This window comes from Papilio xuthus, unplaced genomic scaffold (assembly GCF_000836235.2).
Source record: "Papilio xuthus unplaced genomic scaffold, Pxut_1.1 DF827679.1, whole genome shotgun sequence".
NCBI classification, from domain to species: Eukaryota; Metazoa; Arthropoda; class Insecta; order Lepidoptera; family Papilionidae; genus Papilio; species Papilio xuthus.
In genome coordinates, this window is record NW_013530970.1 from 4,084,003 (window position 1) to 4,107,265 (window position 23,263).

Below are 23,263 nucleotides of genomic sequence, written 5' to 3' on the forward strand. Positions count from 1 at the left end.
GACCGCCTTTCTTCAGCATGAAACAGCGCGAATAAAAATCTTGATCCTGTTAAATTATTATCATAATTGAAACTTAATAAATTCATTAAAAATAAAACATAAGAACTTTATAGGAACTTTAATGGGCATACATAAATATTATTTATATGTCTATATACTACGCTTCTATATGAGTACTATTCCCGTGTATAAGTTTATCCTTTATTTCCTTGGGGAGTTCTCTCACCTGCACAAGATCCAGGTAGGTGGCAGGGAAGGAGACGTGGTGCTCCCACGACTTTACGTTATTGTATAATACATCTCCAGGACATTCAGTATCACGGACTTGTCTGTTGAGAGATTAAACATTTATAAAAATCGCAAAAAAAAAATTTTTTTGACTGCTGTCAGCAAATAACAACCCGAAACCCCATGACAAAACAAAAGAAGATAACTATTGTGAAATCCAATGCATATCTTCTGTGTAAAATATTTTGTGTTAGATAAGTTTTTTTTTTACTCATGAAAGCTTAAATGCGAGAGTTCTTCAAAACAAATGAAGCTTTGTTATTGATGATAAAACAGCACGATAAATAATCTTATTTGAAGGTAGAATAAAAAAAATAGTCTTCATACCTGTGACCCACTAATTTATAGTTGGTTTTGATGTAACCGAGTTCGACGCCCGCAGCTATCAAAGCCTTTGCCGTTTTTATTTGCTGACTCGGTGGTAGTGAGGCTAATATAAAAATAACAATGATTAATTACTGTTAATCCATTCCATTATAAAAGTGTAAATTATAATGATCGTAACAACCTACTCTTGCTAATATCGATGCAAACGTTTATATAGATGGATGGATGTTTGTTAGACGAGATCACCAGAACAACTCCATGGATTTCATTGTTTGAAAATGAAAAAAAACAAAAAATTCAAAAATCAATGTTGCCTTGAAAGATGTAGAACATAGTAGAGAAGAACGCATAGGCTACTAAACGGATGTGAAACACTTAAGAATCTTTATGACGTATTGATAAAAAAAACTATTTAGAGAAGTATAAATTATTAAGGAATAGGTAAAGACATTCAGTGTAAAGGAAAAATGTCAAAAGAAGTCCTCAAGTGATTTTATAAATAAGGTAAAGAACTGACTTGTCCAGTCTCCGATCAAGCAGATGCCAAGGCTAATAGTATTGAAATGCAGCGAGTGCGCACCCAGCACAGTCCAGCCTCGGCCTTCGTACACCGTACCGTCACTGCCCACGGCAAAGCTAAAAAAACATAATAATTAAAGATTAATGAAATAAATTAATAAACATTATAACGAATGCTAGAGTAAATCTTTGTGTTAAATGAACGATGAATCCGAAAAGTTACTTTGACCCTACAATTTAAAAAAAAAACACGAAACGAACACAAATATAATTGACAACGACACACGGTAACACACGCACGCACAAACACTCACATAGTCGAAAAAAAAAGTCGATCCAACAGCTCCAACGATTGATTATAATCTTTTAAATTTAATTTATTTAGATTGCGTTAAAGAAACGAGATGGAAAATGAGTTATTAATATTATTTTTCCTAACAGATAAACACAGAATGTTTTGCACAATTCTGATTACGAACATTTATTTAAGATTCTATTAAACCGAGGTAGTTATCTCTTTTGTAGTAAAAGTGACATTACATTTATGGACCTTTCCAACTTCCGACAAGTCCGGATGACTTTATATTTATAACGCGGAAATTGTTAATTTCCTTAAATGTACTAGTTTTTGTTGTGTACGAGACTTGAATATATCAACTAAACAGCTATTCTTATGAATAATTCAGTGGTCAATTACACAAAAACATTCTTAAACATTTAATTAATCTTTAAAAGCTAACTAAAAGAAAAAAAAATGCAGATTTAAGAATGGAAATATGTTATAATAATTTTCTATTATATTACAATATAAAGCACTGTATTTTTTTACAGCCAACATAAAAAAAAATACAGACTTAAAGCTTTAAGACTATCTCTTTTTAGCTAAAGTTATAATAGCTAAAGTTTTTAAAATGTTAAAGAACGTTTCCACGGTGTCTCGGACCGAGGAAATATGACGTGATAATGTTACAAAGATCTTAACTATTTCTCTAATGGCCTAATCATCCTTAACTTAGGATAGGCTCCGAGGGGACGTATAGTGAGGTGATGATGATTTCTCTAATGAATATAATGGGAACAAACTTACTTGTAACCTATATCCCACCATCCTCTGTCATCCATGTGGAAGTTTTGCATGCTCTGCATGGCTTTCTTGCATTGCACTGCGTCATAGCAGGCAGCAGGCTTGTATGAGTGGTGTATGACAACGTATGGCACTGGAGTTTGCAATATTGTCTTTTCTTTAGGTTGTCTCGCCCCCCATTGATATCGATTCACGAATGGAAAGTCATATGTAGATACTTCGTTCTCGCCCGGTTCTGGAAAGAAGAGCTTATTATGATTTGTTGACTTCCAATGGGTTTTATTGATGACACGTTTGTACAAAACATATTTCATGCATGATTATATGTTAGTAGGCCCATCTTTTAAAACTCAGTCTCAGGCCTTAGTAAATCTTACTAATAATAAAAATGTGAATGTTTAGATGGATGGATATTTGTTTAAAGATATCTCAAGAACAGCTGTACTGATCTCGATGAAATTTGTCATTCATATAGAATATAGTTTGACACATAGCGAACGGAATCTCAGCTGACAGCTAGTCTACTAATAAAAGCATATAAAATGAACAAGAGTCTATTAGTTTATCTTATACAAAATGGGTATCTATTGCGAAGGTTATAAGGTTCATTTTAACCGTAAAAATATTTTCTCATTAGTAAATCGATAAGTGCAAGGACCCTCCAATTGACACGCTTTACACTTTACGCTTTGACATTTGACTATTATTACTTTTATAATTATAAAATGTTTCATTGTGTATGTAAAGTAACCGTAAATGTTGTAATTTTTCATAATAGTCTAGTAATTGCATTGTGTTTGTTGCCTAATTAATCTAGAGATATGAAACTGTAACTAATTTTTTAAGGAAGCTATTTTATATTAATAGGTTAGTAAATAAATAATCAACTTTGGAACCATTATCATAATGTTGGATTTAAAAGACAGGCTTGTTCATACACTACTTTATCGTTTTTAACAAATTGAAATTACGCGATGAACAGAACAATACGTTCCCGCTTTTGAAATACACAACACATTTTCATATATGATATTGATTGGACAATGTTTCAGTGGAAGCCGACGTTAATGTACAATAATTATAGATATAAAAACACAACATACCAGGTAATAACGCCGGTACTGCAATTGTGATTCCTATAATCCCCAGAATCACAGCCACGAAGACATATGAATACATAATATGTAATATATTCGCTGAAAAAAAAAACAAAAAAGACACACTCTAGTAAATATTGATAAACTGTTTGATAGTGTTATCGATCCTTTTTATCGGCAATTGTTGTTTTCTTTTCTATAACAGTTTTTAACAGTTCTTTATCTTTTTGTATGTGTTCTGCACAAATTCGCTTTTATTCTTTGACCACCATAGATATGCAAAACTATTTATAAACATAACTAGAGGTCGCACGCCACTGCATACGCAGGAGATTAAAAAAAGAAACTCAATTAATAGCCTATGAGTTCTTCCAGGCTATGTTCTACATGTGTGCCAAACTTCAGCAAGATTGAAACCGTTATGGAGATACCATCTAACAAACAACCACATACCTAATATTAGTAGATAAAAAAAAACAACCTAAGTGTTTAAAATCTCTTTTAAATTCTTGTATACTCTAAAAATATAATTTTATGTTAAAAGAAATCGTACGAGAGAAATTGGAAATGACAATATTAAAAACAATGTGCCGTACATTCAGAAAGTTAAATTCCGGAAAAAATTACGCAAGAATATTTTTGATTGGTTCAAGTAAAAAAAAAACTAATCAAACACTCACTCGTTATATTGATGAAGTGTTTTAAGTGTTCAAGCACTCATATCTCAAATGTTAAATACAATCAAATACTGTCGCGTACAAAACTGTTATAATTTAATAAACGAAATAAGTTATTAGAAAAATGCGTATAACATCTTATGTTTACCACCGTCGTTTCTCAACTATTTGGAGTACGAGTCACACATTTATATGTATAGCTGTTCAGTTAACACTAAGGTTATTCCCCGGACCGAGAATTGATCGAGACGAAAACTGTATTTTGTTACAAGAAATAACAAAAAAATCCAGATGAGAAATTACATTTTAATATTAAAACTTTTTGGTTACTTATTTTAAAATTTTTAGCTTTAGTTAAATTTAATATAAAAAACAAATGGATTTCATACTAAATACAATTTTTATTAAATGTAAAATTTAAAAAAAATATTAAAATTTTACAGTTAATAAAATTTTGTGTTTACATACTATGCGCAATTTTGTATATATTTTTATGCAGTTAAGGGTTTCAATGCATAATTTTAAATGAAAAAATCAAAAAGCTATGAATTATGAATTTATTTTAATTTTCTTAGATTGGTCTAGGGGAATTTCTTTTTTTTATCAGAGTTGAACCCAGAACTCAAGACATATAAAAACAACTGTAAAACGATTCATTGCGATTGTACATGGATGCAGTATTATTGAATTTGTAGAAGCTAAATACGCTCATGTTTTTAATGGCAATTAATATTAAAGTTAATTCAAATTAACTGCAAGTTAACTACAATATTTACAAACCTTATGAATTTTACGGTTTGATATATTTATATGGAGAATACATATTATTTTTATAAGTAAAATCTTACTAATATAAATGCGTATGTTTAGATAGATGGATGGATGCTTGAAGATATCACCAAAACAAGCGAATGGATCTCAATGAAATTTAGCATACATATAGAACATTCTTCTTCTTCGTCATTACAGTCTTGTCAGACTGGTCGTGGTTATCAAGTATCAGTGACCCGCTTTACCAGGCGCCGCCACTCCTCCCTAGTCTCTGCCTTTTTTGTACATTGGTGCAGGGGGACATCCACAGCCGCTCTGATTTGGTCGGTCCAGAACATAGTTTGGAAGAACACATAGGCTACTTATTATGTTTTTTTCAATTCCGCTCGGACGGAGTCGCGGGCTACAGCTGGTTGTACGTAGGAGCTAAAATAACTATATTTAAAGTAAAATTAACATAACTCCTTGTCGTAAAATTGTTAAAAAATTTCCATTGTAAATAATTGGTTTGTGAGAAAAAATTGTCGGTCACTTACAACTCACAGCATGCGAAGACATCACAGCATAATTATTTTGTATAGCAATTTCGTCAGACACGTTAATAGTAACATTACAATTTAAATTTGTTTCATATTTCTTCTTTAACTTACATTTTAACGAATGGTTAATGCTAATTGTACATTTGCTTACGTTACACAAAATCACTTTTGAGGTTAGAATGTATTTCATCTTGCGAACTGTCAATTGTTTGATTTTTAAAAATAATTTTATTTAAAACTACCGTCAAAGCAGAATAAACTAATTTATATTTCCGATATTATTTTGTTTTGTACAGATTAGTTTATATTAAGTTATAATATCTTTAAAAAACTTAATATTTATTATATTTAAAATCGGAATCTGACATTAAATCCTCCGCTTCCACATTTATATTATATTTTTATAAATAACTTTACTACTTTTTGTCTTATTAGGAATAGATTTTATAGTCTGTACTTGTGCGCTTTAAATTTAGTTTTACCTTGATTTTTGTTTATTCAAGATTGTTCTTACATAAAGAAGTAACTTGTTTTTAAATATTTTTAATATAATTAGATAATTGGCTGAATATTTATAATGAATGGAACATTTTGACTTTTTAAAGGAAACAAGAACTTTGTATATTTACATTATATTAACTTTTAAATAATAGAAATAAATTAGTATTATAAATACAAAATAACAAATAATTTACATTTAAATATATTATTGTCAGATGCCTAAGAAATACATGACTTTGTAAAATCATACCTAGAATTTCCACTACTGATACTCTTGCCGGCTTCCTCGTAAAAAAAAAAACAAAAATAACGATGTTTTTATACATATGCTTCTACAGATGAAATGATTAGGATTTTACAAATCTTGGTGCAAATTATAATCTAATTGCAGTCATGTCCGGTTTTCAGAATTCTAGTCCAGTGATTGTAATAAGCGCTAGATTACGACTGAAAAATATAAACTCTAACTGGAATGCACTGTATTTTCCAGTGTGGGTTCACATTTTTCCAGTTCAAATGTAGCACTGGTTTCGATCGCTGGACTGGACTGTAAACCGGTCATTAAAGATAGTGTGGTTAACTCAAAGCATTATTTTTTGCAACAGTTGTTTTGAATATAGTGACATCTGTTGAAAAGTGATCCCATGTTGATATGATATTGAAGAGCGCAGTCCCAGGACACTCGGTCGCCATAACTTGGCTGTGTCCTATCAGTTTGTAATTCGGACTGATCCATCCATTCTGAACGCCGGTGGAAATGAGACGCTTTGTCGATTCCAGCATCGCTTTAGGTGGGACTGCAACTATTAAAATATCAATTGATTAAAATGAAGTTTAAGTCTCTAAGCTACTGAAGAAATTTCCGGGGTAATCATTTATTACCTCTCCAATCGCCGATAAGACAAATGCCATAGCTGTGGTTATTCGCGCGACCTGCGTGGATGCCTATGACGTTCCAGCCCCGACCCTCGTACACGCCGCCATTGTTGCCAACGCAGAAACTAAACAAAGACATATGTTTGTTTTTATGTGATCGGGGGCAAACGAATATGCGTTTTTCCCCTTTCCGTGCGTCCCCTCCCCTGACAATTCATTATTATTTTAATAGTATTTTTATTTATACATATTAAGATCACCTTCAGTTTTAAATGTGCAATTAAAATTGAATTTTGCAAACCATTATTTTTGCTCATGCATTTGCGAAAGGATTTTTCCCAATCTTTAAATCATGAGTTTAGTATCATCACATCTATTCCTATTAGTTATATTTCTGAGCAAATATATTTTTAGTACATCCAATGTCAAAGATAGATGATTGTGAGTTTGACCGAAAGAAGGGTTTTCACCAATAAGGTGATTTATTTACAATGACGCTGTTGATAAATCTTTTACTGTTGTAATTATCGAATTCAAAAGATAGTAATCGCAATTGCATACTATATGTATCATTCAATGCAACTAATTATCATTACTTATCAAGTCAGCGTTCAATATTTAATAGCATATTTACAACTCGTGCACAATAACATATTAGTCGTGTGAAAATTGAACGAAATTATTGCCGTGTAGACTTCCAACACGTTTGGATGAAAATCATTTGACGCTTCCGATTTAGTTTAGATCGAAAACTTGGCATGACAATATACATATAGACATATAGAGTTATTTGATCCTTGCATTACGATGTTTTCTTTCATTTTTAGTGCTTCGTATATGTACAAGTGAAATTCGAAAATCGAAAAACATATTGGGTCAAAGCGGGTATGAAACCCGGCCATGTTTACAGTCTTGTCCGGTTATAAGCTTAATAACTGCGTCACACACTCTTATGGATACTTACTGATAGCCAATATCACCCCAATCCATACTATTATGATAATCCTGCATAGATTTCATTGCGTTGAAGCATTGCTGTGTTGTGTTGCATGCCGCTGGTATATAGGTATGGTGGATGATGACGTATTCCACAGGGGTAGCTATTGGTCGTCTGTCAGTCGCTGGAGTCGCTCCCCACTCTTCACGACTGTAGTATTTGAACTTCAGATCTAGGAGAAAATTCTATGTTACTGTAAGATTGTTATTCTTGATAATTTGTGGAATTCAAAATTAGTAGTAATCCAAAAGGATTGTTCTTATTTTTCACTTTTTTATTATTGTTACACCTTATTCTAACATATAGGATGTTTTCAATTGGTGTTGGATGTGTATTAAAAAAGTGACTTGTATTAAAAGCCCTCGTGCATCAGTTCAGCTACCTTCCCGTCGAAGTCCCATCAGAATCGGTCCAGCTGTTCCGGAGATTATTCGGAACGAAAGCGGCCTTGTAGTCCGACATATTGAATTAGAAAGAAATATTAAAAAAAAAGAATCGGGAACGGTAATATAATATGACATTTTTCATTTAATTATTTTTATATTTACATTAATTTGTATAATATATTTTCCGAGATTTATAACTTACCATAAAATTTATTTTTCGGATATCCATATACAAAACCAACGCAAATTACAACAACAATCAAACTAATTATATTGAATTTATTAGCCATTGTTTTATTAGTTACGGTAGAAAAATAACAAGAGAAAATAATTGTGAACACGTGCGTACTGCACACAAGTATGAAGTGTAGTCAATCAACGTTTAAAAGCTTAATTTATAGGAAACTCATGTTACCGGTACTTTCCCATCGAGAACAAACCTAATGATAAACAAATATTACCCAAAGTCAATTACTTCATGTGCTGAAACCTGATTATTAAAATTCTTATTTCATGAGTCATCATGGGATGAAAAGGGTTTCATCTTACTGATATTATAAATTCGAATGTTTGTTAGAGAGTATCTCCATAATGGCGGCATGGTCGCTGATATTTGGCTCAGAACATAGTCTGGAAGAACACATAGACTACTTATTAAGTTTTTATTATTTCCGCGCGGAAGGAGTCGCGAACTGAAAAATTAAACGTTACCACCAAAATTGTTTATGTATATTTTTTGAAGGCTTAATCGTTTTGTAGGACAAGGTCCGCCCATCACATCCCTTTACGCATCGCTACATCTGAAATTGTGTTCTGCGTTCATACGATATTTGAAAACCATAATAATATTAAAATTTTCCTATTTTCTTTTCAAGATTTTAATATCAATTTTCTGTATTGCAATCTGTCAGTTTTCATAAGTTAGAAAAAGATTGAAAAAACTACTTATATAAAAAACTGCCTGTAGCCCGCGACTCTGTCCGCGCGAAGTTATTAAAACCTAATCACTAGCCTTTGTGGTCTTTCAAATTTTATTCTACATCTGTGCCTTTTAGCGAGATCCATGCATCCGTTCTATAGATACTTAGTAACAAACTACCATCCAAATTTATTTATAATATAAGTAAGAAGTAAGATAAATAAATTTTGTTTACAGTGCGTGTACAATTATTTGTGATTGGATAACTATTGTCCGCCCCTGTGCGCCTGAACGCTGTCGCTTTGGTTCCTATTGGTCCAAGATACCAGCGCTGTTAAAACTTAATTAAATATCAAAATATGCCAACTGAATACAAACATTAAAGAGATGTAATGAATTACTAATAATTAGAAAACATTCGTCAAATAATTATAATTTCATATAGTTTAAAAAATTTTCGGACAGACAGACAGGTCGACGCAGCGTGGGTGGGCCCTCCCGCACGATGGACCGATGACCTGGTCAAGGTTGCAGGCGCGTCCTGAATGCAGGTAGCCCAGGACCGGTCATCGAGGCCATATTTGAAAGAGCCCTATGCCCGGCAGTGGGCGACTTATGGCTGAGAAAGAATAAACATTTTAGAATCTCTATCTCGGTTTTCCTAGGATTTTCTTAAGGTCTCAAGTCGTTGTTCAAAACGAAGAGTTATTTTTTATTTTTAATTAAGATGGCATAACTGTGTGTTTTAACCAGTTTTAACCGACTTCAAAAATGAGGAGGTTCTAAATTCAAATGTATGTTTTTTTTCAGTGATAACATAGCGACGAGTGTTTAAAAAAATATACCTAATCAATGTAAACGTCAAACAATAGGTAAAAACGATCAATTCAAATCAACTTAATTTTATCTCCTTATTAAAAAGTAATTAGTAATGTCGAAAATGATATGAGCCAGCGTGATCTTAGTCTATCGGACGAAATCAACAATACGTCATAAAATTAATCCCTCACTTGTCAATATTAAACAGAAATCAATAAATAAGTAAGGGGAATCACCAGTTACGTGGGTCAGTGGCGTGACATTTATAAAATTCATTGCTTTATCTATTTTCGCGACTTTCTGGCGTCAATATTGCATTGTAAACAAGCATGCAAGCAACACACGCTAGGTTTTACAACCGTCCGACAGGAGCCGAGTTTCTTATTAGATGCGTGGAACAAACAAGTAAACGACGCTTAGTTGGCGTACCCAGTAGGAAAAGGTCTAAGCTCCTAATCTAGGAATCCATCGTGATAGCGCTGAATAGAGAAAAGTGGACATCTTTACTATCGGAGGCCAAGGCCTAGTTTAGGTCGCTGTGGCACTCTAGTTAGTTCTTTTGCCACGTTAAGTTTACATATGGATTATGCATGATCAGAACCGTCATGCAAATCCCAACGTGTGTAGGTGACATATTAGGTTCTTTTGATCTAATTAATTAATTTAAGCGTTAATAGCCTAATGGTTAAGGGTACGGATTTCCGAACACGAGGTCGGGCGTTCGAATCCCGCCATTCGACTATTGTCGTAAACCATAAGCACATAACCATAAGCACAAGCTTAGAGCTTAGTTGGAATGGTAAAAGAAATTAATTAATAAATTTACAAAAAAAAATCTGCTATTATTTAAAAAAAATGTAAATGTTAAGTTTTTTTTATATCGAGGGTACCTTCAAAAGATTTAATTAACTCTTTGTCAACTCGTAATTTACTTAACTCTACCAATTACAAGTTATGTCATTCATAAGAACAGTTAAATTTCCAATAATTAATATTAACATCGTCATTTTTGACATCGGAATGATACTGTTGTAACGACCTAGTCAGATTTCTGACAAATCGCCAAAGACAACAATAAGGTACAATCCCGGAATGCCCTTACCGATATACTAACATAACAATCATTTTCCTAGAAATAAAGATGTTTTAAGGAAAACTATATTTAGGTGAATGATTTTGTTATATTTTATCCGTACGTATTTAAACTATTATTATTTTTATTATTAGAAAATATTAGCAGATTTTTGTTCAATTACCAATATTTCTTGTACCATTCCAACTAAGCTCTATCACAAGCATAGATTCAACAATAGTCGAATGGCATGATTCGAACCCCAAACCTCATGATCGGAAATCCGTACCCTTAACCATTAGGCTATTGGCGCTTCAAATATACATCCATTTAATATTATTCCTATTATTTTAACACAGAAGAATCGCGTGAAGTGGAATCAATTCCGCGTATCATCTGACGAGTGTGCGCGTCGAAGACTTTATCCACGCCTTCTGCTCACCGTTTTCTTATAAGGAAATGAAGGGAAGGAGAAGTTGATTTGAAAGAGGAGTGGACGCAAAAGAAGAGGAATTTTCCTCATTCTGTGCATCCCCGCCTCCGTCTATACCGGGTCGCGTGTCTATGCGCTGCGGTCGCTTCGCTATTTCGGCGAATTAAGGTGCCAACTCTAAAAATAAAATAAAACTATTAAAAACTATGCTATGCGTTATACAATTTACGTTCTCAGAGTTTAATACTTACTGATAAATAAAATATTATAAATGCCAATGTTAAGATGGATGGATGGATGTTTGTTTGAAGGTATCTCCAGAACGGCTGCACGGATCTCGCTGAAATTTAGCATAGATGTACATAGTCGGGAAGAGAACATAGGCTTATTAAATTTGTTTTTAATTCCGCGCAGACGAAGTCGCAGGTGACAGTTAGTAAAGTTATAGATTAAGTAATTAAGGAACAGGGTATTTCCCTTCAAAATAATTATTAAACGTAAACAGACATAGATAAAGCTTCCGGTTGTTAGAGGAGGTACTATTAAAAGTCACAATAGATGAGTAATAAAAATATTTTATTTATATTGAAGATGAAATAGTAAGTAAACCCATTCGAAGGAATAAAATCAATGGTGTTGTTGGTACTAAAATTACGCACAAACTTCTGTAGCTTTATATAGAATATAATTAAATAGACATATTTGTTAAATAATATGAAATGTAAGTATCGATTTAATTGAATATTACAAACTATTAGTAGTCATATAACTTAGTATTTCGAAGTACATAAGATTTGTTAATTACGGAGTCAATGCAGGAAACTTATTGGTACTTAAAAAAATTATAAGATAAAACAGCAAAAAAATATCACCCAGGTAACATAACGCATAATTAAATTCAACCACCATCTACGATAAAATAAGCTACGTAAACCGATAGATAGATTTATTATCTAAAGTACTTTTTTTGGGATAACATATTATATCTATTAAGTAATTTCTGAAACGTTGCAGTTAACACTTACGATGTTGTCCTATCCTTTTTATATAGGCAGATTCTCCCAGTGCAATACCACGACAATACAGATGATAGGCGTGAAGTAGAAGTAATTCCACGTACATATAGTCTGATTAGTGTGCGTTCTGGAGGTCCAATTTAGTCTAAATTTGTCTTATATTATACGTATTGTGTTAGGAAGAAAATCTGTCTCTGCCGGTGTACTGGCATAACACTAGCCTTACTATAATGTCGACATTTATGTCCCCTTACTAATGATTCTGACACCTCACTTTGTAGTGAAAGCGCGCCATTTGCGCAAAAGGAATCTAGCTAATAATGTCTAAAATAAGGAAAGGATAGAAAGGGTCTTGATGGAGGACATATGAAGAGGAAATAAGAGAATATTTCCTCCTATTTGTACATCGTGCGTCTTTCCCTCCATCAAATAAAGGTAGACACGCATTTGCATTTGCCGATGACCATGGGCAGCGGTCTATTTGTCATTTCCGCAAATTCATATGACTGTTTGTTTGCCTCTAAATAATAAAAACCACTGTCTAATCATATAAATCTGTGCCTACTAATCGTAAAACATCACTTGAAACTTATCAGTAAAGCATTGATAATCATTCATTGATCAATCTGAGGTACCAAAAAATTATCAAAGGCTATCACTTCCATATATACGATAGGATTTTCATCATTTCATTAGTTGTTAAATTAAGTCTCTTCCGATATTAAAGTATAATATACTGTGATATTAAATATTAAATCATTAAAATAATAAGGTACGTTTTCCTTTACGTAATTACCTACTATAAGAGTTATAGCAAAGTGTGCCCTAATTTTAACTTGACTTATACCAATTTAAGACATGTTTTATGGAATGTGGGTATGTATTTATTATTGGTTATTTTTAAAGCAAGCCATGTGTCTGGTTAATAAACCTTTCAAATTATATCTACCTATTGCTCATTAAGCTACGAGTACTCAAAATATAGCTTGAACTTCATTACAAGCTTAAATTGCGTTACATAAAAACATAAATAAGTACTTATTATTTTGTAATAGAGCCCAAAGTTTATTGTCTTCTTATTTATATACTAACTAGCTGTTGCCTGCGACACCGTCCGCGCGGTATTTAAAATAATTAATAGCCTATGTGTTCTTCCATACTATGTTGTATATGCTTGCCAAATTTCATCAAAATCTGTTGATTCGTTCTGTCTTCAAACAAACATCCATCCATCCATTCGAACGTTCGTATTTATAATATTAGTAAGATAGGAACATATGTTCATGGATCGAGTCAGTGTTTAGGGTTTTATTCAATAGTTTAATTATTTAAAGGTATCACGTATAAAATTTGGATTGTCTAATCTTTCTTCATCTTTTATACGTATTTACAATCACTGCAATCTGAAATATATCTACGAGATCTTTTCATTATACGTAGATATAATTATCGATTGATTATATAGTCTTCCGATGTTACGTCAAAATATTTCTAACTAATATAAATGCGAATGTTTGGATGTATTCATGGATGGATGATTGTTAGAACTAGGGAGGTCACTGACCTTAGTAGATATGGATAAGTCGCACGCCGATCATTTTCTTTGAAAAACTATGATGAATGTAAACGTAAATAATAAACGTAATGTAAACTCTTTTGTATATCAATCTTGCTTCTTACTAATAATATAAATGCGAATATTTAGATGGATGGATGAATGTTTGTTTGAAGCAATGTCCAGAACGGCTGAACTTATCTTAATGAAATTTGGCATATAGAACAAAGTCTGGAATGACACATAAGCAACTAATAAAGTTTTTTTTTTATTTCCGCGCGTTCTACAGCTAGTGTGGTAATAAATTAATTCCTTTTTTGTATTAAAAAGCATAGATATAATAACTTTGAAATGTCTCACTATTTTTTCAGAAAAAAATGAAATTTTACGAAAGTTTAATTCTCCTTGCGCTGGTTGCGAGCGGTCAATGTTTTCCAAAACCTTATGATGAAGATGTCAGTTACGGTATGTTATGATTTTCACTAATTCATTTTGTATAACGAAACGTCTGTGGATACTTCGGCAACAGTATAAACTAGAAATTAGCCAAGAAATTAATTTTATACATATTTGATGATGATGATGCTATCTACCAAAAGCTGGGCCCAAGAGCAAAAATGCATTTTTATTATGAACGTTGCTTAGATCACAATTGAGTTGTTTAATCTAGTACAAGCCTACTTCACTTGGAATATTTATAAACAACAGTAAAATAAAAAAAAATATATTACGTGTTCCAGCCTACGACTTTCCGTTCATGTCTCGTAGCGACTGGGGCGCGCGGCCGCCTGTGAGGACAGTTCGGCTCTCTCTACCAGTGCCTTACGTCATCATTCACCACAGCTACATACCCGGCCCGTGTTCAACTACCAACCAGTGTATCAACGCAATGAGGAGTATGCAGAACTCACATCAACTGCACCAGGGCTGGGATGACATTGGATATAGGTATGTATATGAACCGACGTGGTAAAGGTTACTTGACTACCGCAATCAGCACCGTTAAATCGTATCTCAGTATTTCAGCGTAGTTCGATATGAGAAATCCACACTAAAGAAATGGTAAAAGACGTAGTGTGGTCGTAACTCTATGGTAAAGAAATATGAAGAGTCGTAAAGCTAGCAGAAGATTCAGCGATCAATCGAAATCCAAACACTTTGAACTTTCTGTTACATTTAAGTCGTAAATCAGTGTTTTCTTTCTTTAGGCAAAGCATTTTTTTAAATCATTGATTGAAAGTTCTTGTTCTTGAATTTGTATAGGCGATACTTATTTAGATAAATCTCCAGATATTTCTCACTTAGTGGAGCTCTCCAATATGTTAACTTTCAGTTTCGCGGTGGGTGGCGACGGCGTGGTGTATGAAGGCCGCGGTTGGAACAACGTGGGCGCCCACGCTCTAGGATACAACTTTAATAGCATTGGGATTGTCCTTATCGGCGATTTTGTTTGTAAGTATCTAAATATTAGCTTTTTCAAATATCTTGGTGGCACAAGGTCCCGTATCCCGGTACGTCTCGCTACACCTAAAATTGTGTTCTGCGCAGCGTATTCCGCGAAGTTAGATCCGCCAAGATATTTGAAGACAGGTATACTTCTTGTTCAATAAAAATTGATATATTTGTATAAGAACAGTTTTTTCTAAAACCTGCGAGTTTTTGAATTTGTTCTTAATTAACCTATTCATTATTACAGCTCGTTTACCGCCTAGAAGACAACTGAATGCTGCTAAAAGATTGATAGCGAAAGGTGTAGAGCTGGGCCACATAAGTCGGAATTACAATCTTCTTGGACACCGACAAGTCACCCCAACAGAATGCCCCGGCAATGCCCTCTTCAGGGAAATCACGACGTGGGATAGATTTACAAATTATAACATGTAAAGGATCGATCAAAGAAATTAAATTGGACAGTAATCATTGCAAGAATGACTTATTTTCATATTATAATCTGTTACACTCACCTCATACACGATATTAGTATGACTAATAACTATAACCAGTACACAATATTCAGATTAAGTTAGATATAGACCAAGATCCCGTGGTTGGCAGACTTCCGTCATTTCAACAAAAATAAACTATTGTCTACAGAAAGCCGTAATATAGTTAGGAACCGCGGCAAAGTATGAAGTTTACACTTCTTAAGAAGTCTTAGGGCCCAAAATGATATAGAATAAAAACCCTACGTATGTCATGAATTCGATGAAAAAAAACTATAACATAATAACTCGTAATCTTACGAAAATCATCATCAGCTCACGATATGTCCCCACCGAAGGGTTTGGAGCCTACCCTAAGACACACGTGACTTAGGCTCCGAGACCTTACGAAATTACTTTGATAAAATTAAATCCACATAAAAACGTTGACACATTGTCGTAGCTTAATACATCCTTACCGAGGGGCGCAAAACCTGATTAATTTTAGGGGTGACTAGGCCATAGCCAATCCTGGCCCAGTGCGGATTGGTTGACACATATTTATATTCATTTTAAAAGTGCTTGTTACAATACTTATGTAACTTAACGTTAACGTACTTTTTAAGGGGAATCACCGCAAAGCTTACATAATATTGTTCCATTACACGAACACGTGGACCGTCAAGAAAAAAAGTTAATTTGCCAGAGTTATTTAGGATAATGTCTTATGAGTCATAAGTAAGGCAAGGTGCGACGGTCATCTTTTTATATAAGTATTATTCTCGTCGTCGTCTTTAAGTAATTATTATTTCAGTAAAATTATAATCAATCTAGAGACCTAAATACTAAATCACTAGACTTGAAATCAAACTTGGAAATGATGCTTTCTGGACCCCACAGAAGGTCTATGCCTGGTCTAAACTAATCTATCATCGGGTGGCTTAGGTTATATTCTATATATATAAAAATCGTTAATCGTCGTTAGTCTCACTAAAACTCGAGAACGAATGAACGGATTTATCTTATCTTAGTCTTTAAATGTTCGAGGATGTCTAGGGAAGGTTTAAAAGGTGAGAAAAATTCGAATAATTGCTGGGAACGAATTAAATTTTGTTTTCATTCCACACGGACGGAGTCGCGGGCGACAGCTATTTATAACGAGATTTTTGAATTTCGAGCAGACGCAGTCACGGATACTGCTAGTATAAAATAAATTATAATTGGAAATATAATGGACAATGAAATCTGATGATATTATTTATACTACAGTGAAATTATTATTTATTTTAATTTTATTAAAACTTTTCGTATGATTCACTAATGTTATCAAAATATACGTACATATAGCTAGGGTTGCCACTTCGTATTTGACCCGACTTATTCGGCGTTGCAATTTCTATGTTTTCCATAATTTTTGGGTAAGAATTAGGGGTGTGAAATAAGCCACAGACAATCCTTTCCTTTCGCTATCCGTCTAGAAGTTAAACGTTTATAAGTGGTTTCTAGTCGTTCTTTTTTCGTCCCAGTTTTCGCATCTTAGTTAAGTGAATGTTGACAGCCCCACGTATACCATCAAGTATTATGAAATATAGAATTTGGAAGACTTGCAAAAAGTACCTAATGTAGGATAAGTTTGTATGAAAAAAAAAATCAGTTTAAAGAAAAAGTAGGAAACAAATACTAGTTTTCCTAACCCATAGACACAAACCAAGTTTTCTAATCCTATATGAACATATACGATGTTTTTAATTAAAAAAAATAGGAACGTACACGGATAACATAACATCATTCACATAATAATTATATCTACGTTGTTGCGGACAATGACTTAATCAATAGAGGTGATAAGACTTGTTATGGAAATTTTCCATAATCGATTCGATTTTAATAACACGGACTCGCTCAGTATTATAATGCTTACCTAATAATTTTGATTCCAAACATTTTTAAATGTAGTGTATACTAGCGGTTGCCCGCGACTTCTCGACGCCGAATTAAAAAACCTAATTAGTAGCCTATGTGTTCTTCCAGACTATGTTTTATATGTATTCTTAATTTCATAGAGATCAGTTGACCTTCTAACAAACATCCATCCATACAAACATTCGTATTTATGTTACTAACAAGAAATAACATTAAGATGTTCTATTAATACCTAAAAACTACGCATAAATTTTTTTGCAAACTATTTTTTTACCTTCGGTGTATTATAAATACATTTCAAAGGTCTTAAAACCACAACTGAATTCTTTGTTGATATTACTAAAAGCTAATTAGTAGATATGATATTTCTATAACTCCAATTACTAACTTGCTAAACAAATTACTATACTCATTAATCTATGTACAGTCAGCAACGCAACTATAACACAATCATTGAAGTCATTACATTATTATATAACAAACTGTTTTTCAAACTGTACAAGCACGCTGTCACGAGTAAATCGTTGCCGTTAAATTCATTAAAAAAAAGTTAAAATAACACGTGTTTAAAAACGTCACATATACGTCACTTTTGTTTATCAATTTAATTACCGGGTAAAATACTCAATCGATGACGTATTTACTATTAAATTGATCAGTAATTAAGGAGAAAGGGCTTGATGCGGACGTGTTGGTGCAATAGAGTGAGATACCCCATTTATTGTGCTAATTAACCTCGAACGAGACGCAATGTAATACAGATATTTCGTTTGTCATTGAGTTGTAAAGGGATACGGACTCGGGGAGTATCATCCTGTACACAATTCTATCTGTAGTGACCTAGGAAGACATGCTAAGTTGTCCGTGAATCTTACTGCGAATGTTTAAGGATGGATGGATATTTGTTTGAAGGTATCTCCAGAACGGCTGAACGAATATTCATTTAATTTGACACACATATAGAACATAGTCTGGAAGAACACATAGGTTACTAACTATGTTTATTATTAATTCTGTAAGTAAGGATCAAAAATAATAAGAAGTATAGGACAGCCTTCAATTACTCACCTCAGTTACTTTTAAGGAAATAAAGGCTAAATACGCACACTACAAACTTAAAACCTGGCTGAATAGATTCTGGTCTTCAACGAAAAAACTCTTTATAAGTTATGTTGGTATTTATTAACATTTTCATAATGTACAAGAATCCAAAATGGATTACATATTTATTACACGCGTAATGCTTTATTTTACAGATTTACTATTAACAGAATTTTTATTATAGGAAATGCCGTTAAGTCATAAAAAGAATTAAAAAAAAAACATTTAAATAGAATCACTAAAAATACCACGACTTCCTTGTTTTATTTAGTATCTTATTTTCCTTTTTTTCATATAAAAAAGGCACAATGATAAATCTATTTTATACATAAGTTATGAAAAATCACAACAAAAAGGGATCTAAAAATTCACATCAATCTAAATCAAGAATGGAAACCTATTAAATAAATTTCTATCAAAACAATTCAAGATCCTCTTCGGTAAATACCCTTTACTAAGACGCGGAGATGACGCGGCAACAAACAACATAATACGATCCCCGAAATCTGTTGTAAAGAACCCAGGTTACGTTGATCTGAACTCCAATACATACTTATATAAGAAACATTCGCCTTACTATATCATTAAGAACAGCAATCACAAACAGTGGACACGGATACGTCTTAGAATTTAAACCTTAGAAATATATTAGGTAAGATATTTTAATATAAAATTAATTTATTTTATCATTAACCATAAGCAACTGTTCAAACACGTACAAAAACATTTTAACGCCCTTTAAAAAAATTAAGGAGTCATTCATTCATTCACAATTGAACGTAGTAGAGGTTTATTCACAAATAGTTGGCGCTCGCGCTGATTAAAAAAAACTTATTTAGTAGCCTATCTGCTCTTCTAGACTTTGTTCTACATCTATGCCAAATTTTAATTGAGTTCCATGCCGTCTTTTGGAAATAACTTCTAAGAAACATGCATCTATCCCAAACATTCACATTTGTAATATTAGTAAGATATTTCTTTGAATATAAAAGAGTACAAAAATTAACACTCTTTTTAAATAACTTATATTTTTCATTTAACCTTTACTAAGATAGATTTTAAACAAATAAGTTGTTATTATAATTTCGACTATCTGTTCATTTTGATTTCTAATATCGTTATCAATCTGTACGTCATTTGTGTCGCAAATAAGGGGCATTTACCGACACGACCTTTCGAAGATTCTGCTCCGAACTTGTTTTATAAGGTTTTTTTACTAAATATCGTACTGGTCTTTATACTAATCTGAGTCCTTATTGGTGCATGGAAAGTAGTCACAGTATTTATTAATCTGTTGGATTTATACACATTTTTCTTATATGTTTTTTAATATTGCAGAGATGTTGTTTATTTTGGTGATATCAATGACTTTATCCGCGCAAGGAATTCCTAAGCCATATTTAACTAAGCACTTTGGTAAGCATTCCTGAGTTATTTCGATTTACAAAGCTGTTATAATTCTATCTTGTTCTAAATTTAAATTATCTCCACCTATTTTACCTTTTTAATTGTAATTTATACTGGTCGTTTCTAAATTTGAAATTAATTTATTATTTTTCTAGATTACGACACTTTCACGTTCAAAACGAGAAGCGATTGGGGATCTAAACCTGCAACTAGTGTCAGACCACTGACTCTGCCTGTTCCTTACGTCATAATTCATCACAGCTACACTCCACCTGCATGTCAAACGTCAAATCAATGCGAGGAAGCCATGCGGTCAATGCAGGAGTTCCACCAAGTTACGAGAAATTGGGTTGACATCGGTTACAAGTACGTTATTCTATTACCGGCAAATCTTGATTGTTCGTTTGTAATTTTGCCTAGGCAAATTGAAACATCTCGGTGCGACATCGAATGAATACATTCACAAAACGACATATTTCGGCTATTTGATCATGCATAATGACCCAAATCGCCATCATCAACCCAAGGTTCAATTATTAAGGTCGTAAGTCTCTTTGAAGAGGTGGGTCTTAGTAATATATTCTGGGGACGAAAGGAAAAGTTTTACGCTTATGTACTTTTTATTATATTAGCTTTATATATAGCTCGGTACTGTACCGTACCAAGGCAATAATACAATTGAATGTTCTCTCAGTGAGGCCGCTACATACAACTTATTTTTTGTTCGTACACGAGATTAGTTAGCGAACAAATAAACATAACTTTGTTTATAATATTTACATCGCCTTATGATAAATTGAATGCTCAATGTGTTAGTTTTACACAATATTATTAAATAGGTTTATAAGTCTATTTATATAACAAAAATATCTGTAAATCGCCTCTCTATACCTCTAATAAAATGTCAAATATAATTTGATATAACTCAAGAAAAAAATTCTTAGCTTGTAGCCCCATCATTTTTGACAAAGGCACTGCATAGATTTTAACCTGTGTTTTAGTCTATATATCTTTATTTATATTTGCAGTTTCGCTGTGGGGGGTGACGGAGTGGTGTACGAAGGTAGAGGATGGACCAACATTGGTGCACATGCTTCTGAATACAATTCTGTCAGCATTGGTATCGTACTGATAGGGGATTGGGTCTGTAAGTATACACTTTTAATACGTTATTTTGTCTATAGCTGTAACCCAAGTCAAGAAAAATATCTTAAAATCTAAAACCTATTATAATAATAGCAAATATTCAGTAGGAATAATTGCTAATCCTTTTTAACAGGCTCTACTAACCTTCGCATAAGTTAATTTGTAACTAAATTGACATGTTCTACTTATAATATATAAGGGTTATGCAATTTATGAAAAATTTTGATAGAAATTCTGTCAGCAGTTTAGCAATAATTAATATTTGTTTTCCTTTCACAGCTTCAGTTCCACCAGCCCATCAGCTTCAAACTGCAAAGAAACTGATAGCCAAAGGCGTAGAATTAGGCTACATTAGTCGTAACTACAAGCTGATCGGTCATCGACAGGTTAAAGAAACAGAATGCCCGGGCCAAGCGCTGTTCAATGAAATATCGACTTGGGATAGATTTGAACCTAATGTCAAAAGAAAAAGTTGAATGAAAACTATTATAGGTTAAAATTAGTTCTAGTAATTTATTATATTGTTTCGTTAACTCCGGCTTTTATTTATTACCCTTAATTATTTTGATTGCAATTAAATAATAATAAGTACATTTTAAATGCCATTTATAAAATTATAGCAGACTACGCTTAGACGACCTTGTTACTTGTAGTAGTACTATAAATATTTAGATTAGACATTTCCTCCTCTGTCCTTTTGTAGACAAAGATTATAAGCAATACATCTTCTTCGGTCTAATGGTTATCAATAGGTGTGCCTAATAGCTCTTGATTTAAGGGTTGCCAAACAACAAAGACCCGTTCCATTTCAATACACTCTAAAATAATTTTTTTTGATGGCTTCAATTAATTTACAAGTAAATAATAATAGGTTTGAGACACCATAAGGAAAGAGTCCTCATCATAATAAGCTTTTCCAAAGAAATGTTTCAAACAGAATGCGACACAATTCATGTCTCATTTATTTTAACTTAATAAAGATTTATTATTTAGTTAAAAAATAATTTATTCTATAATCCATTTTTTGTGACAACCCTTAATTATATTTATAATGCGCAGTTGCAGGCGTGGCCGGAAGATCGGCGCCGGGTGAAGACAATGCGCAAAGATTAGAATCGTACCGGAAATTGCGTCATCTAATCATGAAAATGAAGACTTATAACGCCTATTCAGAAAACAATAAACAGCCAACAGCGCCTTTAAGAAAAAACCTAGACAAGATTTAATAAAATGTTATAATATTATTTTTAAACAGGGGCACCAACGCCGAAGACACGAGACCGCTCTAAATTAAAAGTAATCTTTGGATGTGCCTGTGGATTACAGATGTGAGTATGTTTTTGCAGGTAAGGTAAGGTAAGGTTCACAAAAAGGGTTGAATATGGAAGGAAAAAACAAGAAAAGATATAATGAAATATTTCGAGTATCATGATCAGCCCAGCAGAACGTCTTGTGTCGATAAAATGGACACACCTTCAGTAACCTTTGCGTCCGCCAGCAAACTCCAGCATTATTGGCTCAAGTCCAGCGGTTAAATGTTAATGATTGGACGTTATTACACAAACTTGTAATATAGTAAATTAAACATATTCTTCCGCATTAAATCCTAATCTTACTAATATTATAAACGCGTATGTTTAGATGAATCGATGGATGTTTGAAAGTATCTCCAGAGTGGCTGAACGGATCTTGAATGAAATTTGACATACAAATGTAACGTAGTCTGGAATTATTTTTCTTTTTTAATTCAGCGAGGCGGAGTAGCGGGCGACACCTAGTGTTGTATCAAAATATACGTAAACATATGTTTTGTTACTTCGCATATTTAATTTCAGCAAAATAGTAAAAATCTCCATTATTTGTTATATCCTTTTAAACGTCAATTTTT

At 32.9% G+C, this 23,263-nt stretch overlaps 4 protein-coding genes across 7 annotated transcripts; 2 read left to right on the top strand and 2 right to left on the bottom strand.

The window, feature by feature from the left end:
* Positions 1-128: 128 nt before the first annotated feature.
* Positions 129-5,465, bottom strand: LOC106117694 (peptidoglycan-recognition protein LB-like). Of its 2 annotated transcripts, none has more exons than XM_013312096.1 (6): positions 5,300-5,465; positions 3,322-3,414; positions 2,222-2,453; positions 1,133-1,251; positions 616-718; positions 129-329 (listed from the first exon to the last, which is right to left on the bottom strand). In XM_013312096.1, exons 1-6 carry the CDS (start codon positions 5,319-5,321, stop codon positions 158-160), a joined length of 741 nt encoding a protein of 246 aa, XP_013167550.1. In that variant the 5' UTR covers positions 5,322-5,465; the 3' UTR covers positions 129-157. The 2 variants fall into 2 exon arrangements, with proteins under 2 accessions (XP_013167550.1, XP_013167551.1); XM_013312097.1 differs by lacking the exon at positions 5,300-5,465 and adding an exon at positions 3,996-4,103.
* Positions 5,466-6,122: 657 nt separating this feature from the next.
* Positions 6,123-8,536, bottom strand: LOC106117712 (peptidoglycan-recognition protein LB-like). The gene is made up of 4 exons (XM_013312119.1): positions 8,265-8,536; positions 7,644-7,848; positions 6,686-6,804; positions 6,123-6,606 (listed from the first exon to the last, which is right to left on the bottom strand). Exons 1-4 carry the CDS (start codon positions 8,350-8,352, stop codon positions 6,380-6,382), a joined length of 639 nt encoding a protein of 212 aa, XP_013167573.1. The 5' UTR covers positions 8,353-8,536; the 3' UTR covers positions 6,123-6,379.
* Positions 8,537-13,022: 4,486 nt separating this feature from the next.
* Positions 13,023-15,799, top strand: LOC106117688 (peptidoglycan-recognition protein LB-like). Of its 2 annotated transcripts, none has more exons than XM_013312093.1 (5): positions 13,023-13,093; positions 14,248-14,341; positions 14,617-14,824; positions 15,210-15,328; positions 15,573-15,799. In XM_013312093.1, the coding sequence occupies exons 2-5, from the start codon at positions 14,254-14,256 to the stop codon at positions 15,758-15,760; spliced, it is 603 nt and encodes a 200-aa protein (XP_013167547.1). In that variant the 5' UTR covers positions 13,023-13,093; positions 14,248-14,253; the 3' UTR covers positions 15,761-15,799. The 2 variants fall into 2 exon arrangements, with proteins under 2 accessions (XP_013167547.1, XP_013167546.1); XM_013312092.1 differs by lacking the exon at positions 13,023-13,093 and adding an exon at positions 13,177-13,197.
* A 3,520-nt stretch (positions 15,800-19,319) lies between these two features.
* Positions 19,320-21,908, top strand: LOC106117654 (peptidoglycan-recognition protein LB-like). 2 transcript variants are annotated; one of them, XM_013312047.1, is made up of 5 exons: positions 19,320-19,474; positions 20,161-20,238; positions 20,385-20,595; positions 21,258-21,376; positions 21,655-21,908. In XM_013312047.1, exons 2-5 carry the CDS (start codon positions 20,163-20,165, stop codon positions 21,849-21,851), a joined length of 603 nt encoding a protein of 200 aa, XP_013167501.1. In that variant the 5' UTR covers positions 19,320-19,474; positions 20,161-20,162; the 3' UTR covers positions 21,852-21,908. The 2 variants fall into 2 exon arrangements, with proteins under 2 accessions (XP_013167501.1, XP_013167500.1); XM_013312046.1 differs by lacking the exon at positions 19,320-19,474 and having other exon boundaries at positions 19,884-20,238.
* The last annotated feature ends 1,355 nt before the right edge of the window (positions 21,909-23,263 follow it).

Bases quoted from the DNA above. Each gene is read 5' to 3' on its own strand.
- LOC106117712 (XM_013312119.1), bottom strand. From the start codon at position 8,352: ATGGCTAATAAATTCAATATAATTAGTTTGATTGTTGTTGTAATTTGC. The intron at 7,849-8,264 runs GTAAGTTATAAA...ATTTTCTCCTAG, and splicing joins TCCGAAAAATAAATTTTATG to ATCTGAAGTTCAAATACTAC. The intron at 6,607-6,685 runs GTAATAAATGAT...ATATTTTAATAG, and splicing joins TCTTATCGGCGATTGGAGAG to TTGCAGTCCCACCTAAAGCG.
- LOC106117688 (XM_013312092.1), top strand. The intron at 14,342-14,616 runs GTATGTTATGAT...TACGTGTTCCAG, and splicing joins TGATGAAGATGTCAGTTACG to CCTACGACTTTCCGTTCATG. The intron at 14,825-15,209 runs GTATGTATATGA...GTTAACTTTCAG, and splicing joins TGGGATGACATTGGATATAG to TTTCGCGGTGGGTGGCGACG.
- LOC106117654 (XM_013312046.1), top strand. From the start codon at position 20,142: ATGTTTTTTAATATTGCAGAGATGTTGTTTATTTTGGTGATATCAATG. The intron at 20,239-20,384 runs GTAAGCATTCCT...TTATTTTTCTAG, and splicing joins ATATTTAACTAAGCACTTTG to ATTACGACACTTTCACGTTC. The intron at 20,596-21,257 runs GTACGTTATTCT...TTATATTTGCAG, and splicing joins TGGGTTGACATCGGTTACAA to TTTCGCTGTGGGGGGTGACG.
- LOC106117694 (XM_013312096.1), bottom strand. From the start codon at position 5,321: ATGTCTTCGCATGCTGTGAGTT. The intron at 719-1,132 runs GTCAGTTCTTTA...TTTTTATATTAG, and splicing joins CTTGATCGGAGACTGGACAA to CCTCACTACCACCGAGTCAG. The intron at 330-615 runs GTATGAAGACTA...ATCTCTCAACAG, and splicing joins TATAAATTAGTGGGTCACAG to ACAAGTCCGTGATACTGAAT.